The sequence below is a fragment of the Cariama cristata genome, unplaced genomic scaffold (genome assembly GCF_000690535.1).
Source record: "Cariama cristata isolate BGI_N322 unplaced genomic scaffold, ASM69053v1 scaffold3668, whole genome shotgun sequence".
Taxonomy (NCBI): domain Eukaryota; kingdom Metazoa; phylum Chordata; class Aves; order Cariamiformes; family Cariamidae; genus Cariama; species Cariama cristata.
The window spans coordinates 62833-86552 of record NW_009630503.1 but is presented as its reverse complement, the minus strand read 5'-3'; the positions used below and the strand labels follow the sequence as shown (position 1 = coordinate 86552).

Below are 23720 nucleotides of genomic sequence, written 5' to 3'. Positions count from 1 at the left end.
AAAGAGTCAAAAAACTGACTTTGGCAAATCAGATGTGGTGTTGTGGTCTTACTGCCGAAGCTGCCAGCGTCTCTCAGCCATTTCAGTTTGCTATTCTCTTGTTCCAAATTCTCCCCTTTTCATGTCCTGCTAAAACTACTAGCAGTCATCTTCCTTCTTTGTTGTCTTCTATCAGACAGACCAGCTCATGACAGAAAAACACGTCTGAGGCGACAAAATCTCGGCATGCTTAACTGCTATATGCTTGATCCTTCCCTGTAGTGTGATTATATGTGTGTGTTTTGTGACCAAAGTGCATCTGTCCCTTGTTAGGTACCAAGAGTATGCCTAATTGTATCAGAATATGTGGAATCTGCCTTGAATATGTGCTTATACTGATTTATCTTTAAGAGAAATGGTGATATCCTGTTTGGTGTCTATCATGAGTAGCTTGTGGTAAGGGTATGTATATATGTGATTACCACGGAGGAACTAGAATGTGACTTTGAAGCCTGTCACTGTCTCACGGAAACTTGTGTTTGCCTCCTTTGTCTCAACAGTAATAGAAAGATTTGAAATTCTTTTTGAAGGTTGCTTTAGGAAATTCATGCTGTAAATATTCCTTTTTCTGTTACCAGAATCCCATAGTTAACTTTGAACAGCCACTGCAACTGGAGAAGTGGTTCCCTCGTCATCTGATCAGAAGCAAAAGAGAAGAAATTCGAGACCTGATCTTGCAACTGCACTTTCAACAGCAGAGTGGCAGCAGCAGCTAATAAATCTAATACACCAGACCTGGCAAAGAATATTGCTGTATAAAGTCAATGGAACTCTGCTTAGCAGCATTTGGGCTCTTTCTGCCTTGCAAGGAAGCAAAAAAAAAAAAAGAAAGAGAATCACAAGATGTATTTTGTTTGTTCAGTGTGTATTTATTTAAAGACTTTCTTTTTCATTTGGGTTGTGTGGTCATAGAACGCAATTGGGGGGGGGGAGGAGAAGGTTGTAGATAAAACTGTAGATATGTAAGTTAAAGCTAATACATATAGCTTGCTAGTTGATTCTTTACTTGGAATATGAAAGGTGCTTTACAGGTCTGTGTCACACGGATGTAAACATATTTTCATCTTTTGGAGCCTGTTCTTTGGAATTCTGTATAAACATGGATGATCGTGTAGGAGTCAGGCCTGAAGACAGGATTTTGACCCTACCCTGTGTGTCTTTTGATTTTGCAGCTCATACATGTAGAATGAATACTACGTATTGTTTTAATTTAAGGATCTACTATTGACTCTCTTTAGAGATGTATTTTTTGTTTTGTTTCTGATTATATACAGAAGTAGTCTGCGTGTGTCAGAAAATTCTGCCAAGATTTGAGGCTGCTGAGTTTTGATTTTTTAATTTTTATTTTTTTCCCTCCCTAGCATTTTCGTCATAAAAATTTCTTTCCATGAGTTGAAGATGTTTGCTTGAGTGACAGTTGAAATTTTTTTTAAGTTGAGGGTGGATTTTTTAAAGCTTTTTTTATGATTTTTTTTTCTTATCAGATTTTAGAAGAAATTTTGCTCTCAAAGTACATACAAATACAATACATGTAGGCTGTAGATTTTTTAATCCTATTGGCCTTATTTTTGGGAGTTAGTCCTGCGAATCTTGTGACATAACTTGTATTATAAAGGCAAGCAGGTTGTGACTCGACAACCTCAAAAGTTTGAGGTGTTTTACTGAAAAATAAGGCCATTTTTATTCAAAAAGGTCATTATGTTATATATAATGTCTTTAAGATATGTAATTTACATATAAGACAAACAGGATTTATACTTTGCTCAGAATAATGGAGTAAAGATGCCTGAATATTTGAGTGTTTGAACTCAGACTTGATTTGATAAACTAGCACAAGTTTATTGTTGTCTTAATACATATTTATGTAGTTTTTCCTCAAACAGTGATCACATAAAACTTTGATAACATTTTGACACGTGCACACTTTTCTCTGTAGTTACTGCATGATAGAAGGTGACTGTTTTAAGAGGATGCTTTCTCCTGTTCCCCACTGTAAGTAGACTTAAGTGTCATCGCACCCTTCAGAAAGACCATGTGTCAGATAACCACCAAAACCACTTGTATCATAAACGTATCTACAAAACCAGAGCTCTTAAAACTGGGAGTAGGCTAGAGAGTTAAAAATTGAGGGCAACCCAAAGATGGGAACATTTTTATGGCATTGCACAATTCTCAGGGCCCCTACCTCAAGACAACTCTGAAACACAGCATTTGGAAAATGCAGTTATTACTTCAGGTTCTGTACAGTCATCCAAAAAAAAAACCAACCCCAAACCCACCACCATTGTTGTTTTTCAAGCCAGGAAGCATTCTTTCTGGAGAAGAAAGGCAATTTTAAAACAAAATAATTCGCTGAGCACAGTTACCTTTTGTATAGCTGTGAGCAGCCTAGTGCAATTACTGTATGGTTTTTGTCTTTGTTTCTACTTTAATTCTGTAGTTTGTCACTACTCCACCCACCAACATCTGTCCCCCTCGTTCCAGAGTTTTTGTGGCTTTCGTAAGCTAAATCACATCATCACCATTACTTACAGGGATAATATGTGTATTTATTGTAAGACAGATGACAGATAAAACGTGGAAATGTGTGCCCTTTCTCTACACCTTTTTAATTGATGAATAATGTCAGTGTTCCCTTATGAAAAGTAGTTTGGGCTTTTTCTTATGGTAAAGTTAGTTTTTATCATAAAGTAATTTGTTCTTTTTTAGATCAACTGGTTTATAGATATTTAAAAGCAAAAGTCATGTATAAATCTTTCTAAATTGGTTTTATAACATTAAAGGATTGCCTTTGTAGATTTGTTAGATAATGTGCTATGAGAATGCCAATATATTTGATATTAAAATTCTCTCCAGAAGTTGCTGAATGTGATTATTACCATTCTTTTCCCAGGTGCCACAAATCGCCAGTGAGCTAAGTGTAAGATAGGCCATCTTACTGCTTTTAAGGTATATACACAGTATGTGTCTCTTGACCCAAATTTCTATCAATGTAATTATTTGTTCTCCAGTCCTTATAAAGGCATGCAGCTAGTTCACAGCTTCTTGTGGCAAGGAAGGCTGCTTTTTGACTCAAGAGCCTTACAGTTGTTTTCTGTAGTAGGTGAACACTCCTGACAGCCGGAATGACTAGCCTGGGAAATGCCTGGGACCACCAGCCACAACCCACCCCATTCCAGCCATTTGCATTTAACAGATACATGGTGAATGCTAGGAAGTGTCTATGGAGAAAGTTACACTCCAAGTACCTTTGTGCTTCCTTTTTAGTTGCTAGAACTCCCCAAAGGTAATTTTTAGCATATATAAGGCACCAAACTGTCTCAGAGACCTTTTTGTATGTCTGCTGCATCTCCATTTCCTGTATTAACCCCTGTTTAACTGAAATGGTGGAGTGGCATGATACTTCAAAACAAACCAATTTTTGTAAGGCTCTTTAACCTATCCTGTATAATTTTGGTTTCAAGGCAATGAATTGTACTCAAAGTGTTAAATGTAGCTGTTGGTTTCTTTAAAAGAAACTGCTACATTCTGGGTATATGTGACCAGAAACTGGCTTCCATGAAGAAATCTGAGTCATGGAGATCCATTTACAGTACTGTTGGCACACATGACACAAGAAACAAGGTGAAAGAGAAGTAACTTGTAGGAAGTAAATCTTCCAGGAAAAACATAAGAAAACCCTAGTTTTCAACAAGAGCTGGAGAAGTGAATCATGAAACTGCAAGTGTGCTTTTTTAAAAGTGTCTGTGGACTGCTGTGTTTTTCCTCTGGAATTGCAGACATAGATTCATTGCAGTCCACCTGTCCTTTTGTGGGACTCTCCTCCTAGAATTTGACCCTGAAATGAGCTTGCAGTGCTCAGTAAGTACTACACCTTACAAAAGAATAAAAACTTAAAAGCCACAGTAGCAACACTTTTATCTTGATTATGAGAGGGAAGTCAAATATTGCTTCTGGCACCACCACCCCCCCCCCCCCAAAAAAAAAAAAAAAAGACGACTCTGGTTTCTAGGTGGGAAAGCAGGAATTGCAGAATGAAACTTGAAAGGTCTCAGCATTGAAAATGTTTCCATTAATGGCTGAGTAAAACCAAGACCAACAACATTAATTCTGTCCAATCAAATTGAAGTTTGAAGCACAGTTCAAAGGTGAAGTACGGACTCTGGGATCATCTTTGTTGAACAAGGTAAGAGATACTTATCTGATCCGCAGTTCAGAAAAGGAGAAATGCTGAGAATATGTTCACGTTACATGGACAGAGGAGATACTGAAGTGTTAGATTAATTTGACCTCATTTCCTGATTTTTCTGCTCCAAATACTTCACAATACTACATGATGGAAGAGGTGGCAGTACAACAGGCTATGGTGCACTGAATTTGCTCAGCTGGAAGGCTAAACAGCCTCAGCCTTGCTTATTCTTGGGAGACAGCTTGCCAGAGAACTCTCCGGGAGCACAAGCAAAAAGTGGTAATGGTGAAATGCTTGGCAGCAGCAACCACAGAAACTTGAACAAGTGGAAAGGTTTTGTCTAATTGTCTTGGCTAAACTGATTGGGAATTTTATTGGTGAATCCTGTGAAGAGCCATAAAGCCAGTTACTGTAGTCCAGTCACAGGAGACAATTTATAATCTTGCTATTAAGCCGTGTGAGCTTGGAGATAGGGAGTGTCTGCCGTCATGTGGAAATTCATTGGAGACATTTTCATTATTTTGCGTTTTTTATTTACAGATGTGTGGATTTAGCTTTTTGAATAAATTGCATTTGAAACGCAATGAAATTATCTAGAACAGTATGTGTGTTGTAGCAGAATTTCAGTGACCATTATCTTGTAGAGAACTATAATTCAGCTAATCACATTTGCTATATGAAAGTGCATGTCCTTTCTTTTCAGCAATACAGATTGTCAGAAAATTCTCTTTTTGGAGATACTGATGTGACCTTGGCATGTTACATCACTGGGGTTATATTTCCCTTTTTTTCCCCAGCAAGAATATACTTTTCCTGAATACTTTTGGACAAATAGAATTTGGCTGCTGGAAATGAAGAATTATATATCTTCTGATGCCAAGTATTACTGTAAAGGCTTTAGTGAAATCAAAGGTGGAGTTAATTTTCCAAGGTTATTTGGAAATCTATTGCAAGAGTTGTTTTACTTGTTTTAAGAAATATTAAATAATGATTGTGCTTTTAGTTATGCCTTTTCATATCATAAATACAGATTTTCAGCTGTTCAGAGACATTTTAGTGCTGAAATCAGTCTTGAATTTAAAATTGATAGCTTGAATTAATATTAAAAAAATGAATTTAAATGTTTATTTTATCACACAGAAGCTGACATAGTCATACCATAGAAAACAAATTTTGACAGAGATACCAAGTAGGTAGTTTTTATACTATTCATATTCTGAGTGCTTTTGAGTACTTTGGTGAAAAAACAGCAATGCTGTAAATGTGAAGACTCTCCAGGAAAATTTTTCATTGGGTTTCATACTCTTACTGAAGCACATGTATTCTGAGAATTTTCTCTAAAAGGATTAGTTGTCATGCATTCTTGAGGTAAGTTAGCCTTTGCCTTTATAAGCATTATAGTATTTCTAATCTTGATTCAGTTGCATTTTTGCTAGGTAATGCAAGCAAAACATTCATGACATTGAAAGCACCGGTCTCTGCACAGGATTAAAAAAAAAGGCTGGCCTGTGTTGTTGAGTCCAGGATTGTAAAAGGTACCCAAACTAGCCTCAAAAGTTGCTCTGTCTACCTAGAGATGCTGAATAGGACTTCGAAACAGTTTATGGGCACTGGTGCAATGTTGTTCCTGTGGCTCCTGTCATCAGGACTGTTCAATTTACAGCTCCGGTATGGTGTACTGCACTTGGTGCTGCTGACTGTATTGTAGTTAGCTTGACAGAGCCAGCCTAGGCGAACAGTGCTGGTTTGATAGATCCAAAATGTCTGATTCTAAGAAAACTGTTTGGGGGTGTTAGAGCAGCTCAGTGGTTTATCTTGAAGTGTAATTTAGTGGTTTTTTGGGGAAAACAAACAAACCAACCCAAACACAACAAGGAAAATAAGTTGTTATTTTGACAAATGTGAACTACAGTCTCTTAGAGTTGGAAGATACAGCCTAAAAACAAAGGTGGTTTTATTTGATTCCTGTGAGTGTCCTGTGTGTAATATCAGGAATTACCAGTGTTACCTGAATTGCTGGAAGTTGAGCAAAGCAGCTGGAAGAGATGAGTCGGCAGTGTACTCCTAAGGAACTCTGTGCAAATGCTCTGCAGACCATCATTTGAGAAACCTTGGGAATCCAGCTTTGAAATATTTATGCAAACCCACTCCCAAAAATCGTCAGTTCAGACAAACCAGCAGTTTGCTCAGATTGATCTGAACGCAGTAACCAGCAAGTCCTAAGTATTGCCACCCAGGAGACAGCCTTGATAGGGTTTTCCTAGTGGTCTGAATGCAGTCTGCCATTGCAGGGCAGCTTCTGTACACGTTTCCCCAGTGAGCTGACCCTGGACAGGAGGGGAGCTGAGAGTGCTGCTGCTTTCCTGCGCTCTGTCCTTTCTGCACTTCTTAGCTGGTCATCTCTTTAGGTATCTGTACTAATTTGTTCCTACTGCTCATGTCAGATAATACCTGAACAGAGATTAAAGCATCATAACTTGCCCTGGCTTTATCTTTGAGTCAAGCCCTGCTTCTGGGATGCGTGGGACGGGTGTAACAGCACAAGATTTTCTCCTTTAGCAGTCATCTCTTTAGGTATCTGTACTAATTTGTTCCTACTGCTCATGTCAGATAATACCTGAACAGAGATTAAAGCATCATAACTTGCCCTGGCTTTATCTTTGAGTCAAGCCCTGCTTCTGGGATGCGTGGGACAGGGGTGTAACAGCACAAGATTTTCGCCTTTAGCACAGACTAGGGCAGCAGGGCTGTATTAGCTCTGTCACCAGAAGAAACGGTCCTACAGAAAGGTTGCTTCAGTGTTACTTATAGATGCTTTGATGTTTAAGTGAGTCAGTGCATTTTTAGATACATACATTTGTACAAGCAGAAGACAAAACATACTGAGACCTTCCACTGGAGACTAGCATGCTCCCTCCGATGTTTTGTGATCAGCATGATTTTAAAAAAGGACAGAAATTGAAAAGCCAATGCAAAAATGTAGTTAATTAAATGTGAAAGGTGCTGTCCTTGTTTGGACTGTCTGTTAATGGTATGACAAGCTCTGGTAAAGAGCTTAGCTGGACAGATTAAAATTAAAAAATTGTGTCAGTCCATCTGTTAGGGTCCAGGGAGTTTACTTCCATCACCTTTTCTTGTTTCTTCACTAAAGCGGAATACTGTCTTTGAAAGAACATTCCCAGGATGTCTTGGTTGACTTTTTTTACCTGATGTTTTTTTCTAAAGATAATTACATGTGACGTCAAGATATTTTCAAGAAGGGCAATGCTCTCGGTTGGTTCAAGGATACGTTACAGACAACAGCTCTTTTGCTAAAAGGGATTTTTTTTCTTTTTTCCCCTTGCATGTTGGTTTGGTGTTTTTTTACACAAATAAGTATGTCTGGCTTCATTTGGAAAATCTTTCTTTGCCTTCCAGTTTTGGGAATGATTAAAGGCAATCTTCAAATAGTTGCAGGTAATGCAGAAATCTTATTTATATTCTTGTTCTTAAAGCTTACCTATGGCAGTGTGTAGAAATAAAAATACCTCTCTTCTTTAATTATAACAAAGGGGGCTAATACAGAGAAATGTTTGGTCAAATCTGTGCCATGATACCAGTGTAAATATTGGAATACTTAGAGTGATTTCCAGGAGGTATTACTGTGCATTTGTGTTGGTTTGAGTGTAGAATGTAGTTACAGGAGGCAAGTATTTTTCCAACTTTGAGAGACATTAAATACTGGTAAGTTTTTTACTTGATACTTTTTTCTTTAATAATTTGGTATTAAATATTAAAATGAGGTTCTGTCTTCTGCTTAGGGACACTGAAGATGTGTCAGTTGGGTAAAGATTGGACTTTTGCCTTAGTGATCTTTTTTTGATGTTCTCTTCTCTCTCTGATGTACCATCTGGTGGTAGTCTTCTGCACTAGAGCTGACTATTAATATACCATCAAAATAACCACGTTCTTCATTTTCAGTCATTGAAGTCAAAGGTGCTATTGACTTTGAAGCTGCAGAATAAGCTCATAATCTGTGGGATGAAAAATGCCATACACTTATTGCTGTGCTTTCTCTAATAAATGATTCATTGTGATTCTTCTTCAGGCATATTTTCTGGGGGAAAAGTGAAAGAAGAAAGTTGAATTAACTAATTTCAGATCAGCTGACTCTGGAGGATAGAGAATTAGACTCTGACTAAAACCAAATAGACACATTCTCCCCTCAGCTGTGAAGTTTCCTTTGGAGTGATGTGGAACAACTAACATAAGAGGGAATTAGGAAAAAAAAAAAATCTAACACTGATAAGCCTTTTTCTCCTTTTTCTTTTTTTCCTTGCTCCAGTTGAGTAGGGACCTGTCTCGTGGTGGTGAAAGGTATACTTGCTAGCTGTCAATTCAAGCAGCTTTCTTTTTCGGAGGGATATAAATGTTTCTTGTGGAAAGAAAGTATGGAATAAAGGGAGTTCTTAATTATTAATTACTTCGTTTCTGGGCCTGGCATCTTCTAAATACATGTTTATTCACAAATATAGTCCCATTGACTTGAACAAGCCAAATCACGGAAGAGAAGTTAAACACAAAACATTAGCATTCAAAGGTTAGAGCTTTGGGTTGTATTACCATTTGATAGGATGCTGTAAAGACCTTAAGATTGTTTATAATAATACAGTCATCCAGACAGGTTTTGTTAACAGAAAAAAGTGCAGTTGTGTCCTTCAGAGACCAGAGCAATGGCATTAAGATATGTATGATTCATCATTATCTCATCTGAGAAATTTATGTGTGGTTTTAATTTTACAGCAGAAGGTTATTCAGCTACAGAAAGAGGACAGGCTAAAGATGTTTCACCAACGCCTCAGCTCAGTGAGTGGCCATTGGCAAACCCTTCTCTGCCTCCTGAGTTGAAAAAGCTTAATGGCATCGTGGAAGCTGAACAGGTCAACAAGCATTTGCTGTTACGAAGAAAGCGATCCATTCTGTTTCCCAGTGGAGTTAAGATCTGCCCTGATGAATCTGTTGAGCAGGCTATTGCCAACCATCTGAAATATTTCAGGCTCAGAGGTAAGTGATTGTATGTCTCATGGGTAATTGATAAAGAACATTTATTTATAAAAAAACAATAGATGAGGCTTTTAAACATAATAAATACCAGGCCATAGGAAATACATTATTACCCAAGAAACTTAGTTTTTCGTGATAATCTTCCTTATGAGAGCTGTTCTGAGCTCAAAAACCACCTTCTGGTTACACTCACATATAAAAACTCTCAGTTCCTGAAACCACAGTTTGTGTTTAATAATTACTAATCCTTCCTTATAGAACAATTTGAATGCTAAAAAAAAATAGATGTTATGTACAGGTTAGCTAAATGACAGAGCTGCTTGTTTTTATTTAGTGTTCTTCAAGTGCTAGTAGAATTCACTGAGGGATCTTTCAGAAAAGAGTCAAGTCTGAGACATTGGTGTCTCAGCCGTGTGACTTTTGACTATGGCTGGTTGTGCAAAGCGTAGTATATTCTGTCTAGAAAGCCAGTCTTCAGGTGTCAGGCTGTAATACAATAGAGATGAAGCCTTTCTCTTAAGATGCAGAAGCTGGTGTGACCGAGCTTTCTCTGAAAAGCTGAAATATTCACAATAACAGCGTCTTTCATGTGATGGAATATTACATCAATATGATGTATTTTAAACCCTTCTGTCTGACAACATTGGAATGGGGCGTTTAGGTCATGCAGCAGTTTCTGGTATTTGTGTGTCTCTGTATTGTAGCATTCAAACAATTCATAGTGTCTTAACATGTTTGCATGTAATTGGTGAAATGGGAAGGAGCTGCTGTCACTTAAAAGAGAAGGAAAGGTGTTCAGAGACTCATGTTTAATGAGTTTTTTTTTTGATTGCCAATAGAAGAAACTCCCACTAGTAACTCTATTCACTTAGAGCAGTGAAAAACAATTAAAACCAGGAGTTGCTGTGTGTCTGCATAAAAGTAAACATAAAGAATGCATTTGGCGAACCAAGTGGAATTATATAGGATCAGAGCCTCCTTTAATATTGATTGTGCCCTGCTTGTGAGGGACATTGATGTCGATGATCACACAGACACTTTGTCAGCCTTTGCAAGCTTGTTGTTCATGCCCCCCTAGTAACACTCAGCTGTTCTTTGTTTTGCTCAAGATGAATCCATACTATGTCCTTCAACTGCAGTCACCCCTCAGTTATCTGTGCTAGGGGTATGTAAGGGCAATACTAAGTAAGCAAAAGTGTGAGTGATAATAAAGAGAGGAAATCTGTAAATTAGGCTGTAAAAGTGTATTTAGAACTTAATGATCCTAGGTTGAACCAAAAATCCACCTAGTCCATCTGCTTCCCTGCTGGACTTAACGACTTCCACAATCCACAAGGATTTCTTGAGCAGAGATGCTATGACCACCCTTAGCACTTTAAGCTTAAAAAGATCTCTGCAAGTAGCAGAGGTGACTTTAGCAGCAAGTCAAGCAAGGTTTGGTTCAAGCAACTTGTCATCATTCTGTTAGCAGCGGTTTTGCCCGTGACAGTAATTGGTGTGTGATCTCTCCCTGTCCTTATCTCAAGCCACGAGCCTTTTGTTATATTTTCTCTCTCCCTGTCCAGTTGAGGAGGGGGAGTGATAGTGCAGCTTTGGTGGGCACTTGGCATCCAGCCAGAGCCAACCCACTGCATCTTGTTAGTTTCATCCACAGTAAAGCTGTTCTTTGAACGTTAGTGAATTATATACCAGCTTTTTCTTGGGACCATGTTTTTACTAGCTAGCTGAATCACCACTGTGATAAAATAGTCAGGTGGACTTCCTTGTCTCTGCACTATCAACAAAATAGTCCTCAGAAGGAGTGTGGTCACTGTTTAGCACTCAGAAACCAGCTACTATCAGTGATTAGAAAAATAACTGACCCCCATAAGAGAGTAAATATGAAGGTACATGGAATCTGTTGATTTTTCAATCTCAGTCTGCATTTTTAGAATCTTCTTTTTATTCTGTATCTGTTGAAGTAAGGAATGACTTTAATATCCCATACTTTCTCTGGAGAGGAATAGTTTCAATACAATTTATTCTTTCCTTACTTTTACTGTCAGCAATAAACACTGCCACTACCATGGAAGGAAAGGTTGATTGCTATTTTGATACAAGAGCTTGTTAGAAATACAGAAAAGGTTTGCATGTGCTGATTATCTAGATTACATTTGTTCTATCTATATCTACCTTAGGAGGAAACAGGTGGGAATATAATTACCTATCTGTAGCTCCTAGCTTTATTTACTTTTGCTAGCTTGCTAAAGCCTCTATTAGTGTCAGAGACTGATGAATATTTCCGTTATAGGCTGTAAGCAAATGCTTATGTCATACAGCTGTAGACTTAAATGTACAGCTTTTTTTTCCTTCAGACTACAACATCTTGATTTTTTTAGCCTTAAAAAGATACAAGATAGAGTTATGATAAATACATAATAAATGATAAAACAAAATTCAAAGGGTGTCAAAATACAGGTATCTGGAGAAAAAATAGTATTTTCTAAAACAGCTGTAGCACCCTTCAGGATATGGAAGTGTAAATAATGGGATGATTATTCACTGATGGTGGTTATTACTGCATTAGTGAGAAGCACCAGCCAAGAATAGGGGTGGTTTTGTACTTGTTTCTCTACACCTGCAGTCTAGAAGACAGATTTCTGAACTGCTGATTTATTCCTACAGTCAATCACATTGCAGACCAAACTGAGTTTTGCATTAGCAGAAGATACTACATTCAGTCTCTTTTGAGACGAATCTGGGTTTATGATTGTCTCTGTACTCCCCAGTATGATATAGTCTCTACATCTCTTGTAGCTGTCTGTGGAGATTGCTGCTGTTGGCTGGCTTTATATTTCATTTCTTAGAATATGGAGATGGAAATCAGTCATAGATGCTTACAGATTGGGTACTGTAGGTCTATGGGTTGGGTCTTACAGAGTGTTTTTTAATACATGTCCTTTAAATGGTAGTAATGTTACGGTTGCTGCTGGAAGAGTCATGTAAATGTAGTGGTGGTTCATAGCTGGGCTGTTGTGATGAACACGAAGTGTGTCCAATGGGCAGCTGGAGATTTCACAAACCAGATTTTGTGGAAATCTAATAGCGAGATTTCAGATTGTGACTGTGCTGTATATGATAAAGTTGATTATGAATAAGGATGTTCTTTACTACTGACAGGGAGATGGTAGCCCAAGCCACTGTTAAATAAAAGTTATTATCTGAAAAATAGCCATACCTGCTTAGACCAAAAGTCTGTCATGACCAGTCACCTCATGTAGACAATTCAGCGAATCTGTCCATTTCCTTTGGTGTAAATTACCACTAGATGGCTGAGGATTGTATTAGACTTGGAAGTTGAATTAGCCAGTAAAACAGAAACAAGATAAGGATTGCCAGGTAGTATGGCTTGCACCATTTCCCTTGCTATGCCTGTTAATTGGGTAAAACAAAGGCTGCTGGATTTTGATACCGTGGCTCAGGGTTAATATTGTTGCTCTTTGCCACCTCCAAGATGTAATTACTCTGGTGGCTACCTTTCCTAAATTCTATTTACATTTTTTCCTACAGTGATCCACTCTCTTAAACAATTCAGTGTATGCTCATGAGTGAGTACATCTTTTCACATGAGTAGATCAGATACTGTCTCTGCCAGAACCGGTTTTGTCAGCCAGAGCTTCAGATAAAGCTGAAAATCTAAATATAGTGTTTAAAGATACTGACCAAAGAAGGAAGTAGACTGTATTCAAGTGTGTCATAACTGATGAGAGACAAGGACATTTTGGAACTTTGGAAAGAATAAAAGGTATTTCTCAGGAATGAAGTTCTATGCATGATTATAATCCCTAGATTTGGTAATCTTGGGCATTTTCCCTTTTCTTGGGTCACTTCGAATCTGTTTACTGAAGCGTTAGAAATAATGATGTTATATTCTGCACATGGGCAGAGTTAAGAGTGAAGTTTTAATTTGATGCTGAAATCCTGTTATAAATTATTCAAATCTTGCTGAAAATAATGAAAGCAAACAGTCAAAAGTAATAAAAAGTAACTGGCTAAACAAGCATACAATAAATAATGCGTCTGGCTGAGAGAGCTTTACTCACTTTTTTCCCCCCCTCTTCCCTGGCACACATTATGAATAGTTCATACTCAGCCAGTAAGTTTCTGAAGTTTATTTGTAGAAGGTCTAGTTCTGTCTCATCTACCTTTGAATTTTTATATATGTCAGTGTATGCTTCTAAAAAGCTTGACTTTTCCCATGAAAGACATTCCTTTGTAGTTACTGAAATATTACTAGTGTGAACAGTTTATGTGTTAGAGTTTAGTATGTTAGTTTTCAAAGAACAAATCCTTCATTTGGATTAGCTCATTCACATTCAACTATTTTAATTTAAAATCCTGGTTTGTTGTGTATATTGTTTAAGGGTTGCTATGTTATAGGCCATACATAGCAGCATTTCAGCAATAGATGAAGTGATTTCTCTGCATATATGTGTATATTAATTTGGTTAGCAAGTGCTAATGAAGTCTTTGCAGGAAATATCTCTTAGGAGGTGTCTGTCAGTCTCCCTGTCACTGTAGTCCTTATCAAAACCCACTGCAATTAAGCCATTCAGTTATGCAGAAATTGTTAGAGGAGAAGGAATTGGCCTTATGTTGCCTCAAAATAGAATATTCAGCCTGATTCAGTGCTCCTAGCCGCTGTACACGATTCAACTCTTAAGAAGCACTAATGGGATTTAACTGGGATTAAACTCCAGCACTGCCCACTTACACAAATGGCCAGAAAGCCACCCTACCCCCTACTAGGTGCCCAGTGCTGTCATGTGGTGCCCCTTCCGTTAACCTCAAAAATCCCTGAGCACAGACTGAGTGTAATAGGCTAATTGTCTCTCATTTGAGAGATAAATGCATCCTGAATGGTAAAGCTGGAGTCACAGAGATGCTGTATCCTACCCAGGTACATGAGAGGTAGCCATACGGGGCAGGGGGAGGGAGGGGGGGGAGACAGATCATCTCATCACAGATCTTAGCTGGAGGTTTTGAAAACAATTATGAAGTCTTTAGGAAAGGAATCATCAAATAAACTTTTTTTTTTTACCCCTTCCTGCGGATTTATAGGACTGAAAAGAGCTTGTGCCTGCCTATGTGGAATTTTTTTGACTGAAACAGTTTATCTTAAGCTTTTCAGGATATTTTCTTTTATTTGTAAGTATTACTTGAGCGTAAATGCTGCATTTGCAGCAGATAAGCTCCCAAGGGCTGGGCTTTTCGGCTTCCAGAGTAGATCTGCTGGGATTCACATGGTCTTACTACATGTTCGGCTTTCTGAGGCAGCCTTTGAAACCTGTTATGGCCTTTAAAAGTCAAGACCTTGCCTACTGAAGTGCCTATGACATTTTGCTCAAGTGGAACTTTGCAGAAGGGCACAGGCCAAACAAATATTTCCATTTTTTCGACCTCCTCTCTCACCTTGATGATGATTATCTCAGTGATGAGTTATGTGACTTCTAATTTCTGAGGCATTTCACGATGGAGGACCTGCAAAGTGTAGTTTGTGTGTGCAAAATGTTCCTTGGAGAAAAATTGCAGAACAAGCCATCTAGTTTGCATTCTTGGTTTGAATTCTGGTTTATTGTGCCCGCCAGTTACACGTCTTCTGCATACCTGCTTCCTTTTCTGTAGACAGCTGGAATTATCGCATCTCTGTAGCAGGGAGCCTCTCTATCTCATAAGCCTTCATTTTCTTAACATTTGAATTCTTCAGAGGAAAACTGCAAAGTAACCGAGAGATCAGTTAACACTAAAATACAAGTAATTTATTCCTGCAGCCATGGGATGAAGGAAGTAATTTTCTAGAGGAGCTTACCTTCCCGCCCACGTGTAGCTTCAAGACTCTTAGCTCACTGCCTTGAAAGATTGATCTCGATTTTATGATGCTTTTAATCAGTATTGTTTGCCAGGGATTAGAGGCCTCATCGCAAATCCTGTCTCCTCCAGGACCTGGTGTTGCTAATGCTGTCCCATGTATCTGTGCCTGTGGCTACTCCCGTAGCAGGCTAGTGAAAGTTTGGTGTGAAATCTAGCCATAAAGACAGGCTCTTCTCCCATGCCCTGAGAGCTTCTCTGTTACACAGGTGGCATGTGGGAGTTGCTGGGTCTGCTCAGCACTTCTTTCCTGATCCTGGCAGGGCTGGCTGCTTGTGATGTAGATGAGAAACAGATGGACAGGCGGAGGAGAGAAACCAGTTTCTTAGACAAAAAGAGCAACTTGACCTAAGGAATGCAGAATGCAATGAGGGGGGAACTGATAAGCCAAAAATTAGACAATTGTATGAGCTCATAAATCTGCATGCTTGCTAATCACTAAGATCCTTGAAGTGCAACTGAAGACTGATAAAGAGGAACACCCTACCCCAGAACATCATTAGGCTGGAAAGTTGCCACATGAAGTGTAAAGTTAGCAGAAATCAGCAGTAACTGGGGGGAAAGGTAAAGGTGGCAGGGCAAGATGGTGATCACTGACTCAAATCAGGACTGAAAAGACTTGCCCTCCCCACCTGTAAGGAGCCATGCATGCTGATTTACATCGCAACTGAGGCATCGCAAATGAGGCTAATTTAGATATAACTAACCAGTAACAAATGGTTAGTAATTATCCCATCAATACATGTAAATTTGGGTGGGTTTTTGCTAATCATGTAACAGGATAAATATGCTGTAGTTTTTGTGTGGAGTTGAGCCAGCTTTGTGGGATATCACCTGGCTCCTGGCTTTGTGCAAACCCGTAATAAAAGAAATACCTTGACCCTGTGTGAATTGGCTTGCATACTGGCTGAAGATCCCACTTTTCAGGACAACACTTGTTTGGTTGGTTTTTAAGGGTTTTGCAGCCAGTCTTGGAAACCTAAGTCCTGGAAAGATCATAACACACAGCCTGTACAACAGATTTATTTTAGTTGGAGTATGTTAACACAGCATATTGTATTAAGCAAGCAGCTTCAGTCCTAACTCTGGGGTCCTGTCAATTTATTGTAAGCACTGATGCTGCAATTTTTCTCCATTCCCTATCTATTTAAACATTTTATATTTAAAATTCAAAGTTCTATTGCTAGTCAAAAAGCTTACTGTTTGGTTGTACGTGTCCTGTTCCCTCCCCTGCCCCTGACTCTCATGTTCTTTTATTTTCTATTTGGGTTTCAAGGAGTTGCTATTTTAAATATTAGTCAAAAGTTACTTCATTTATTGTCAGCATATGTAGATAGTATATGTGGCTCAGATACTGGCAAGTTCCTGGAAGGTCAGAAAGAAAAGATAGTGAATTATTTCTATACAGTAAAATGTAGTTATTTATTGAAGCTTCCAGTCAAGTCCCGTTTAACTTTGTTTATGTTTTCGTGTCTCCAAGTTTTGCCTAGAGTTTCAGAATGCTTATAATCTAGTTATGAAAACCATGTTCTTCTTCTATGGGAATTCTCAAGAATTTTTTTGATAAGATGCTTTGAAAAACTTCTCTCACCAGCAGACAGTTGCAAGTCCACCACAGGAGTGGGCTCCACCTTCAAGTTAAAAGAAGGTTGATCACATTTATTAGGCAACTTGAATGCACTGTGAGGGTGGTGCCTCTTCAGTTCCCTGGGTGATCATGTCAGTGAAGCCATGATAAGAACTGGCTCCCTCTTTGACATACCTGAAGGAGAGATGGGAGATGGAATCATGCTTGTCTCTTTTTTTGTTTACATGAGCATGCATTGAACTACACTGAAGAAACTGCTGGTCTTTTTCTGTGCTTGGAGTGGCAACTCTCATCTAACTACAAAACATTGAAAAGGTGTATGAGAAAGAAAGACTGAAACAAAATTGTTGTTTTTCTTAGCCAGGTTACTAATTTGCTCTTGAACACCATATAGGTAAGCATGCCTGGGATGGTTCTTGGGTTGAGCCCACACAGCCTGGATTTGTTATCCTGCAAAGCAGTTCCCTGCTTTACAAACTGGCCAGTTGGAATAAACAGGACAATGACAAGATGGACTGTGTGTCAACAAGGTTGCAGGGTGACTGTGTGGCAAATAGCTCACCATGGCTGAGGATGCCATTTCCTGGGCAAGGCTAACAGGAGTGTTTAAATGACAGTCGTGGTAGCTGTTTGCCTGGACTTTTTAATCCCTCCCTATGTGTCAGAACTAACAAACTTGGACTACTTGGGAGGAAGAAATGGGCGAGCCTTTTCTTTCTAAGTATGGAAGCAATTTATACTATGTTGTCCAACTTGTTACTGCTCACCACAGGGGAAACAGCTAGGTAGGACACAGGCTAGAGGAGACAGAATGTGACTCCTTATCTGCATCCCCTTTCCTCCTTCCACAGAAAATATGACCTTGTTCTGACAGCTTAGGTCTGATTAATGGGCTTGGAGCCCACAGATGGCACAAAGCCTTTGGGACTGGAATTCAGTGGGATGTCTAATTCCAAATGAAAGGACACACAACAAATCCTTAATCTATTGGGAGCTGATTGGGACAACTGTTCATACAACAGCAGCTTGTACTCAGGCAAGACACTGTCTCATCCATTTATTTTAAAAAAGAGATTAAACTTATTTAAGAGCATTAAGTAAAACTGCCTGCAGTTATTACTGCCAATTATTACTTGCAACTGGAAAGCCAATCCTTTGCCTGTTGCCGTTTGAAAACTGTAGGATTAGACGGTGCCACTGCAATGTATCTGCAAGCTATTGCCATAGCTTCAACTCTTGCTGATAGCCTGCTGAAGACTTACCTGTGCCACAGGGAATAATCTCATTGCAGGGTTGTTGCTGTACAGTGTTGCACCTGGAGTGAAAGATCCATTAGTCAGAATGCAGGATACAAGTACTGCCAAAAGAAAGGAGAGCGAGTGGTATTCCTTAGTGTCGACTTCTGGATTTGAAACTAGACTTTGGTCTTTTCCTGGATGCCCAGCACTTACGAGTGGGATGGTAGAGAGGATACTACAGATGTCATTCTGCTTCAGGAAGCTTATTAGTACTCCAGTAGGATCCAGAAATCCCAGAGCAGGATTATGGCTTCATTGCCTGAGGTCTGTGCAGGACTCATACAGAAATGTGGTCCTTCCCTCAAAGAGTTTTCTTCCTCAACTGCTGAGGAAGCAAGCATAACTTAAGGGGGAATAGATGCTTGGAAATTTGGCTCTTTATTTCTGATTAATAAAGATGCATATGCAAAACTGATTGGAAGCGTCTTCAATACTCCTTATCTAATTATTGTCTCTTACAGATAAAATTAATGACATGGAAGCTGGAGGGGTGCTAGAGCAGTAATATACTACTGACAGTTAATGATACAGATTTTGAGGACTTTATTCTAGTCTAGTCGTACATATCAAATGAGCTACAAGGCTAATCTCCACGTAGGAAAGCTGTCAGGAGCATGGCATGGAAATGAGAGATATCTGTGTATCTGTAGAGTTCCACAATGGAGAAGTGGTCTCAACTGCTCTGATAAACTGAAATTCGTGGCAGAGAAAAGAGCTTTTTCTGCATGGTGCCATCCAGTGTGCCAGAATCAGCTAAGCTTTAAGAGTCCTACTGCATGTGAAACAGTTCCTGAAGGTTGTTATTTATAAAGCCTTTGCATTTAAGAAAAATGTCCATCTCTTGGTTGAATGAAAGTATGTTTCCATATGTGATCTATGTGTTAAGTTTTACACAAGTACATTTAATTGATTTTGGAATTCAGAATACAGAGCATCGAGAAGAAATAGCAATAAGGTACTGGTTTTGGCAGCCTGGAGCTTATTTTTAGGCTGATTGAAGAAAATGACTTTCCGAAGTTAGATTCATGGTCAGTCTCCTGTAGGGTCTTGCTTATGATGTCAGGACTTTTCACGAATGCAAAGCATTCTTCTGCTGAACTGTGTATATATAAGTAGTGAAATCCGATTAAGGCCAAAAAGCAGGTTTGTCTGCTACTACTCCAGGCTGGCATTTGCTGTGAGTGATTTTTAGAGTTGTTCTCCTTTTAACATTGTTCTCTTCCAGGACACAAGGAAAATCCTGTAAATCTTCCAGTTATCCTGGGTCACAGTGAGGTTCTTGCTTGAGCGTTATGTGACCAACTGCTCTGATTGGCAAAGAGAGCACATGCACAGTTGGGAGGTTAAAGCAGCTGGGGTAGTACAAGATAATTTAACCCTTAATTCACAGACCATCTGTTAAGTCAGAGACGTCAAGTTCTTTCTCAGTGCATACACACAGTAGGGTTAGAAATTGACTTATTTCTTAGCATATTATGTTGTTGTGTCATCATCCTGCCTTGTTTTTCAAATTATTAATGCAATTATTTCTGAAACATTTTAAATTCTATGTAAAGATGAGTCTAAAGGAATTGTTACTGATTGAGCCTCTAAAAATGTGATCAGTGCCACTATCATTCTTAGAAATTAAGCTCCAGCTCTACTTTCTGTGAGGACATTTGCCATACTCTTTTGGTTTTCTAAATTTTCTAAAAATTTGAGCCATTAATCAACGACAGTTTCACTCTGCGAAAATACTGTTGTTCTTGATGGTTGTTAGGAGAGCAGCGGGCTCTCTCTTGCTCTCTTCTTTTTTCTTTAATGAAGTAATTAATTACTTCCATAGAACAGAAATCAGGGAGGGAAGTAGTATGAGTGTGGAAGATCCACCAGATCTTCATTGTCAGTCCCTTCAGTGCCTTACATGTTTACATGTAGATGTCTAGTCACTGCATTCTATCTATTAGTGAACTGAAAAGCATACAATATTTGGACAATACTATCCTGGCCACCCATGCCATGGAAGCGCTCTTGTTGTACTAACAGTAGACCTTTCTTGTGCCTTCAGTGTGTCAGGAAACAGTCTGGGAGGTCTTCAAGACATTCTGGGATAGACTGCCAGAGCGTGAAGAATATCACACCTGGATGAGCCTGTGTGAGGAAGGAACGATGAGTACCTTTGAAATAGGCCTGAACTTCAGTCAGTCTGAGGAGCACCGGAGTCTGATTGTGAAGGTGGGTGCAGCACCTGCTTGGTGTTTTTCTCATGAGCAATAGCATAATGTCCCACTGCAGTGTGCAACTTGGCATATTGCAGGCAGTAACACATGAAGCTGTTAAAATGGACAGGCAGGAGTATCCCAGCTCTTGGATCTGTAGTTCTGAGATCAGTTCCAAAACCAAAGTTGTAGCTGATCTAATGGGGGGAAACGCAACAATGATGAAAAGAACGTTGTCTCAGTTGGTACGTTCCTGACAAGTAGGTGCTGTCTAGATCCCTTGTCTGAAAAGGCAGCATGACATGAGGCAGGCTGTGGTACATTGTCCTCTGTGGTGTGTAGCAGCCTTCCTGCTCCGGACTGCACCTGAAGATGCCTTCAGTCCAAATGGCACTTCGAAGCAGGAAGTTCTGAGCTATATTTCTGATGCTGCCAAGATGTACAGTAAAATAACCTGTTTGATGTTTTTTGTTGCTGTACATTTGTGATGTCTGTGCACTGCAGCCTGACTCAAGTGACTGTGGCTATAAACATAAAAAGCTTTGGTGTCCTATGAAGGCAATTGATAACATTGTCACCATGAGGAGTTGCAGAGGTTAAAATCAGAGTACAAGTGTAAAACAATTTAATAAAATATTGCTGAATATCTTGGTATATTTTCTGTTATTTCAGTTGATGCAAGCTTATTTTAGCTTAAAGCAGATAAAAGGAGCATTAAGCTAAACTAAAGAAGCCTATCTCAAATTAAATATGAAGATGTCTTTTCAGGAGTTTGTGAATTTTAAAATTAAGCATGTAACTTTGTGCGCATCTAAGAAACAGTAGATATCTCAATATCTCTGGGTAAAAGGTTGTCTTAAAATGTATGGTGGTTATGGATCTCTTTAAGATTACAGTGTCTTCTATTTTTGCAAGCTGATGGATGAGTACTTTTACGAAACCTGTCATGAGTCTTAAATGTATGATCCCAAACAATCAGTACTGTTCTGCCAATATGGATGTGCTGACGTTTTTCCTTTCTCCTTTTCTATGGACTGCTATGCTAGGACTGTGCACTAGGGAATGAGAGTATGAAAACTGTTGTGGGTAATGGAGAGAGGGTTTTTTTTTTCCTGAGCCTGCATGTTAGTCTTCATAGGTGAATGCTAGCCAAAGTTTGCCTCTGTGATGTTTGATGGTACTATTGTCTTTAGAAGACTTTGCAAAAAGATAGAGACAAATAAAATTCACGTGAATTTTTTATGTGCACAGTGAATGTGTCATTGCTTCATGTAAGATTTTGGCAGTGAGATGATCTACAGCGAGAGCTTGTTAAAAGAAATCAAGATGATTCTTGCAAGCAGAATGATGCACTGAATATCCCACTGCTGCTTTACCTTTTTGGGTATGGCCCTTCAGCATTACAGTGCAGTCAGATAAAGTGCTCTGGTTTTGATGATTTATTCAGATAGCTCATGTGTAATGTAGGTTTTCTTTCTCCTATAGATGGATATATTCCCTTCAGCATTGCAATATCCTGATAAAAGACTGTTTATCCTTCTACTTGCTTTCAGCACAGTTGGTAAAAGGTGGTGGTTATTGGGCTGATTTGATGGGAGACTAGTCTGTGTAAGGGGGATTGAATGCTGTTGCCACTGTGCTCCATATAAAATGTCATGACTCTATCAGGTGGCTTTTTTTGAATTAAAAGCTGGAACTCAATTTAAATTTGAACCAAAGTCTGAAGGCAAGAGCACTCTATCCCTTCTGAACTAGCCAGCTTCAGAAGGTCTGATGGTGTATTTTTGAATACATAGGTCAAAGTGTGGATTTAATTGCGAACTCTAGTACTGACTCACTCTTTCTTAGCACTGCTCATGCGCAAAATGCTTGTCAGAGTGTGAAACCTCTTCAAAGCAGCTCTGAGAATAGTAAGTCCAAACAGATGCAGCAGTTACAACTCTGCTTTTAAGAACACCCTTCCTCCTGCTAGTTGCTTGCTCCAGTCTGATGTGGTGGTAGGAGCTGGGGCTCAGCCTGTGGGACCAAGCGCACTTTCTAAAGCACTGTGTCCTACCCCCTTGTTCTTTCCACTTTCACCAGCTAAGTTGACTAAGTTGCATGGCTAAGCCTTTCCCTTACTTGGGAGATTTTTTTTTTTTCTCATTACAGCATGCTTGTTCATTTGTTCATGGTCAGCTGTTGCCATATATATATTTTTTTTTTTTTATTCCTTAGGTTTGATCTATAAAGTGCTGAGTACTTCTCACCAAAGGGCCGCCATCATTTCACAGTGTGCACAGTACTCTGTAGTGTGCGTGTGTGGTACATGTGAATAGTCCACGCTCTCAGTTGCTCAAAAGGAAGACTCCTGCCTGGCACTGTAGAAAAGCAACCTATGTGGTTGGCAGTAGTTCTTTGTCTGGCCATTACATGTGCCTCATTAAATACCACTTGTTTCTAATCTTCCTCTGCCCTCCAGTGTCTGTGAATAATCTGTGGTTAATTTCAAGAGTTTAGTTTAGAGACTGCAGCTGATCAGAGTGTTTCTGCTTTTCTTTTGGTATGTATTGGCTATTACTGCCATAGTGTTGATCTGCCAGCCCTTTGGTATTGTGCATGTTGGCAGTTTCTGGCAGTCTTATTCTAGAGTGGCTTTCTGTATTACTTTTTGGTAGGTAGCAACATGAAGTTCAATTTTTAGAAGTGCTGCGTGCCATAGATTTCCACACCCCCCCCGCCCCTCTCAAAAGGAGTGCAGCATATCTGAAAATTAGGCAAAATAAATCTGTGGGGTTTGCTCTTAATAAACAATAATCCAGCATAATGATTGCTTTTATGCTATTTTTGTTGTAATGCGGAGTTTCTGTTCTGAGCAGGGTAATTAAATGACACTTTATTAGCCTTCCTTCCTGGTTTTCTTTCTTACCCTTCCCTCTAATCCCTGGTAATCACTATCACACACCTACAGATATTGCAATCTTTGCTCCAGCATGGCTTAGTTCATTTAAAGAACAATTCTGTTTGTCTTGCTTTTGACACACTTTCTTACTGGGTATCAGATGGAGCTTAGACCAGCTCTGATCCCAGCTCACATAATATTTTCTTCAGGAAGAATATTGTTCAGTCTCTAATAGTCTGTCAGAAAGACTTGACTAATTTGGAGGTGAAGGCATACATAGCTGAAATTTGCTGTTTTGCAATCAGATGGCTTCTACTGGTACAGGAGGTGTGCCTCAGAAGGCAATGCTTTTGCTGCTCTGCAATAAGCAAGCTATGTGCCATATGTTGTCTTGGAGTATTAAGGCCTGCCTCTGTGTGATTGCCTGTACACATGCGTGTATATATATGCATGTTATACAGTAATACATAATACATATACTAAGTTTTCATCAGATTCTTAAAGCAAATCAACTGCCAGATTTTCAGAAGGAGCTGATGAACAGATTTATGCCAACCACAAAAAATTATTTTATATA

At 39.1% G+C, this 23720-nt stretch overlaps 2 protein-coding genes across 2 annotated transcripts in view; both read left to right on the top strand.

Annotated features, from left to right (window-relative positions):
* LOC104165809 (sentrin-specific protease 7-like) overlaps window positions 1-755 on the top strand; it is a 28008-nt gene extending 27253 nt beyond the window's left edge. The window contains exon 19 of the mRNA XM_009705557.1: window positions 618-755. Coding sequence (XP_009703859.1) covers window positions 618-755 — 138 coding nt within the window. The remainder of the gene's footprint in view (window positions 1-617) is intronic.
* Window positions 756-7605: 6850 nt separating this feature from the next.
* Window positions 7606-23720, top strand: part of IMPG2 (interphotoreceptor matrix proteoglycan 2) — a 56989-nt gene continuing 40874 nt past the window's right edge. Inside the window, exons 1-3 of the mRNA XM_009705556.1 lie at window positions 7606-7684; window positions 9026-9271; window positions 20112-20278. Coding sequence (XP_009703858.1) covers window positions 7606-7684; window positions 9026-9271; window positions 20112-20278 — 492 coding nt within the window. The remainder of the gene's footprint in view (window positions 7685-9025; window positions 9272-20111; window positions 20279-23720) is intronic.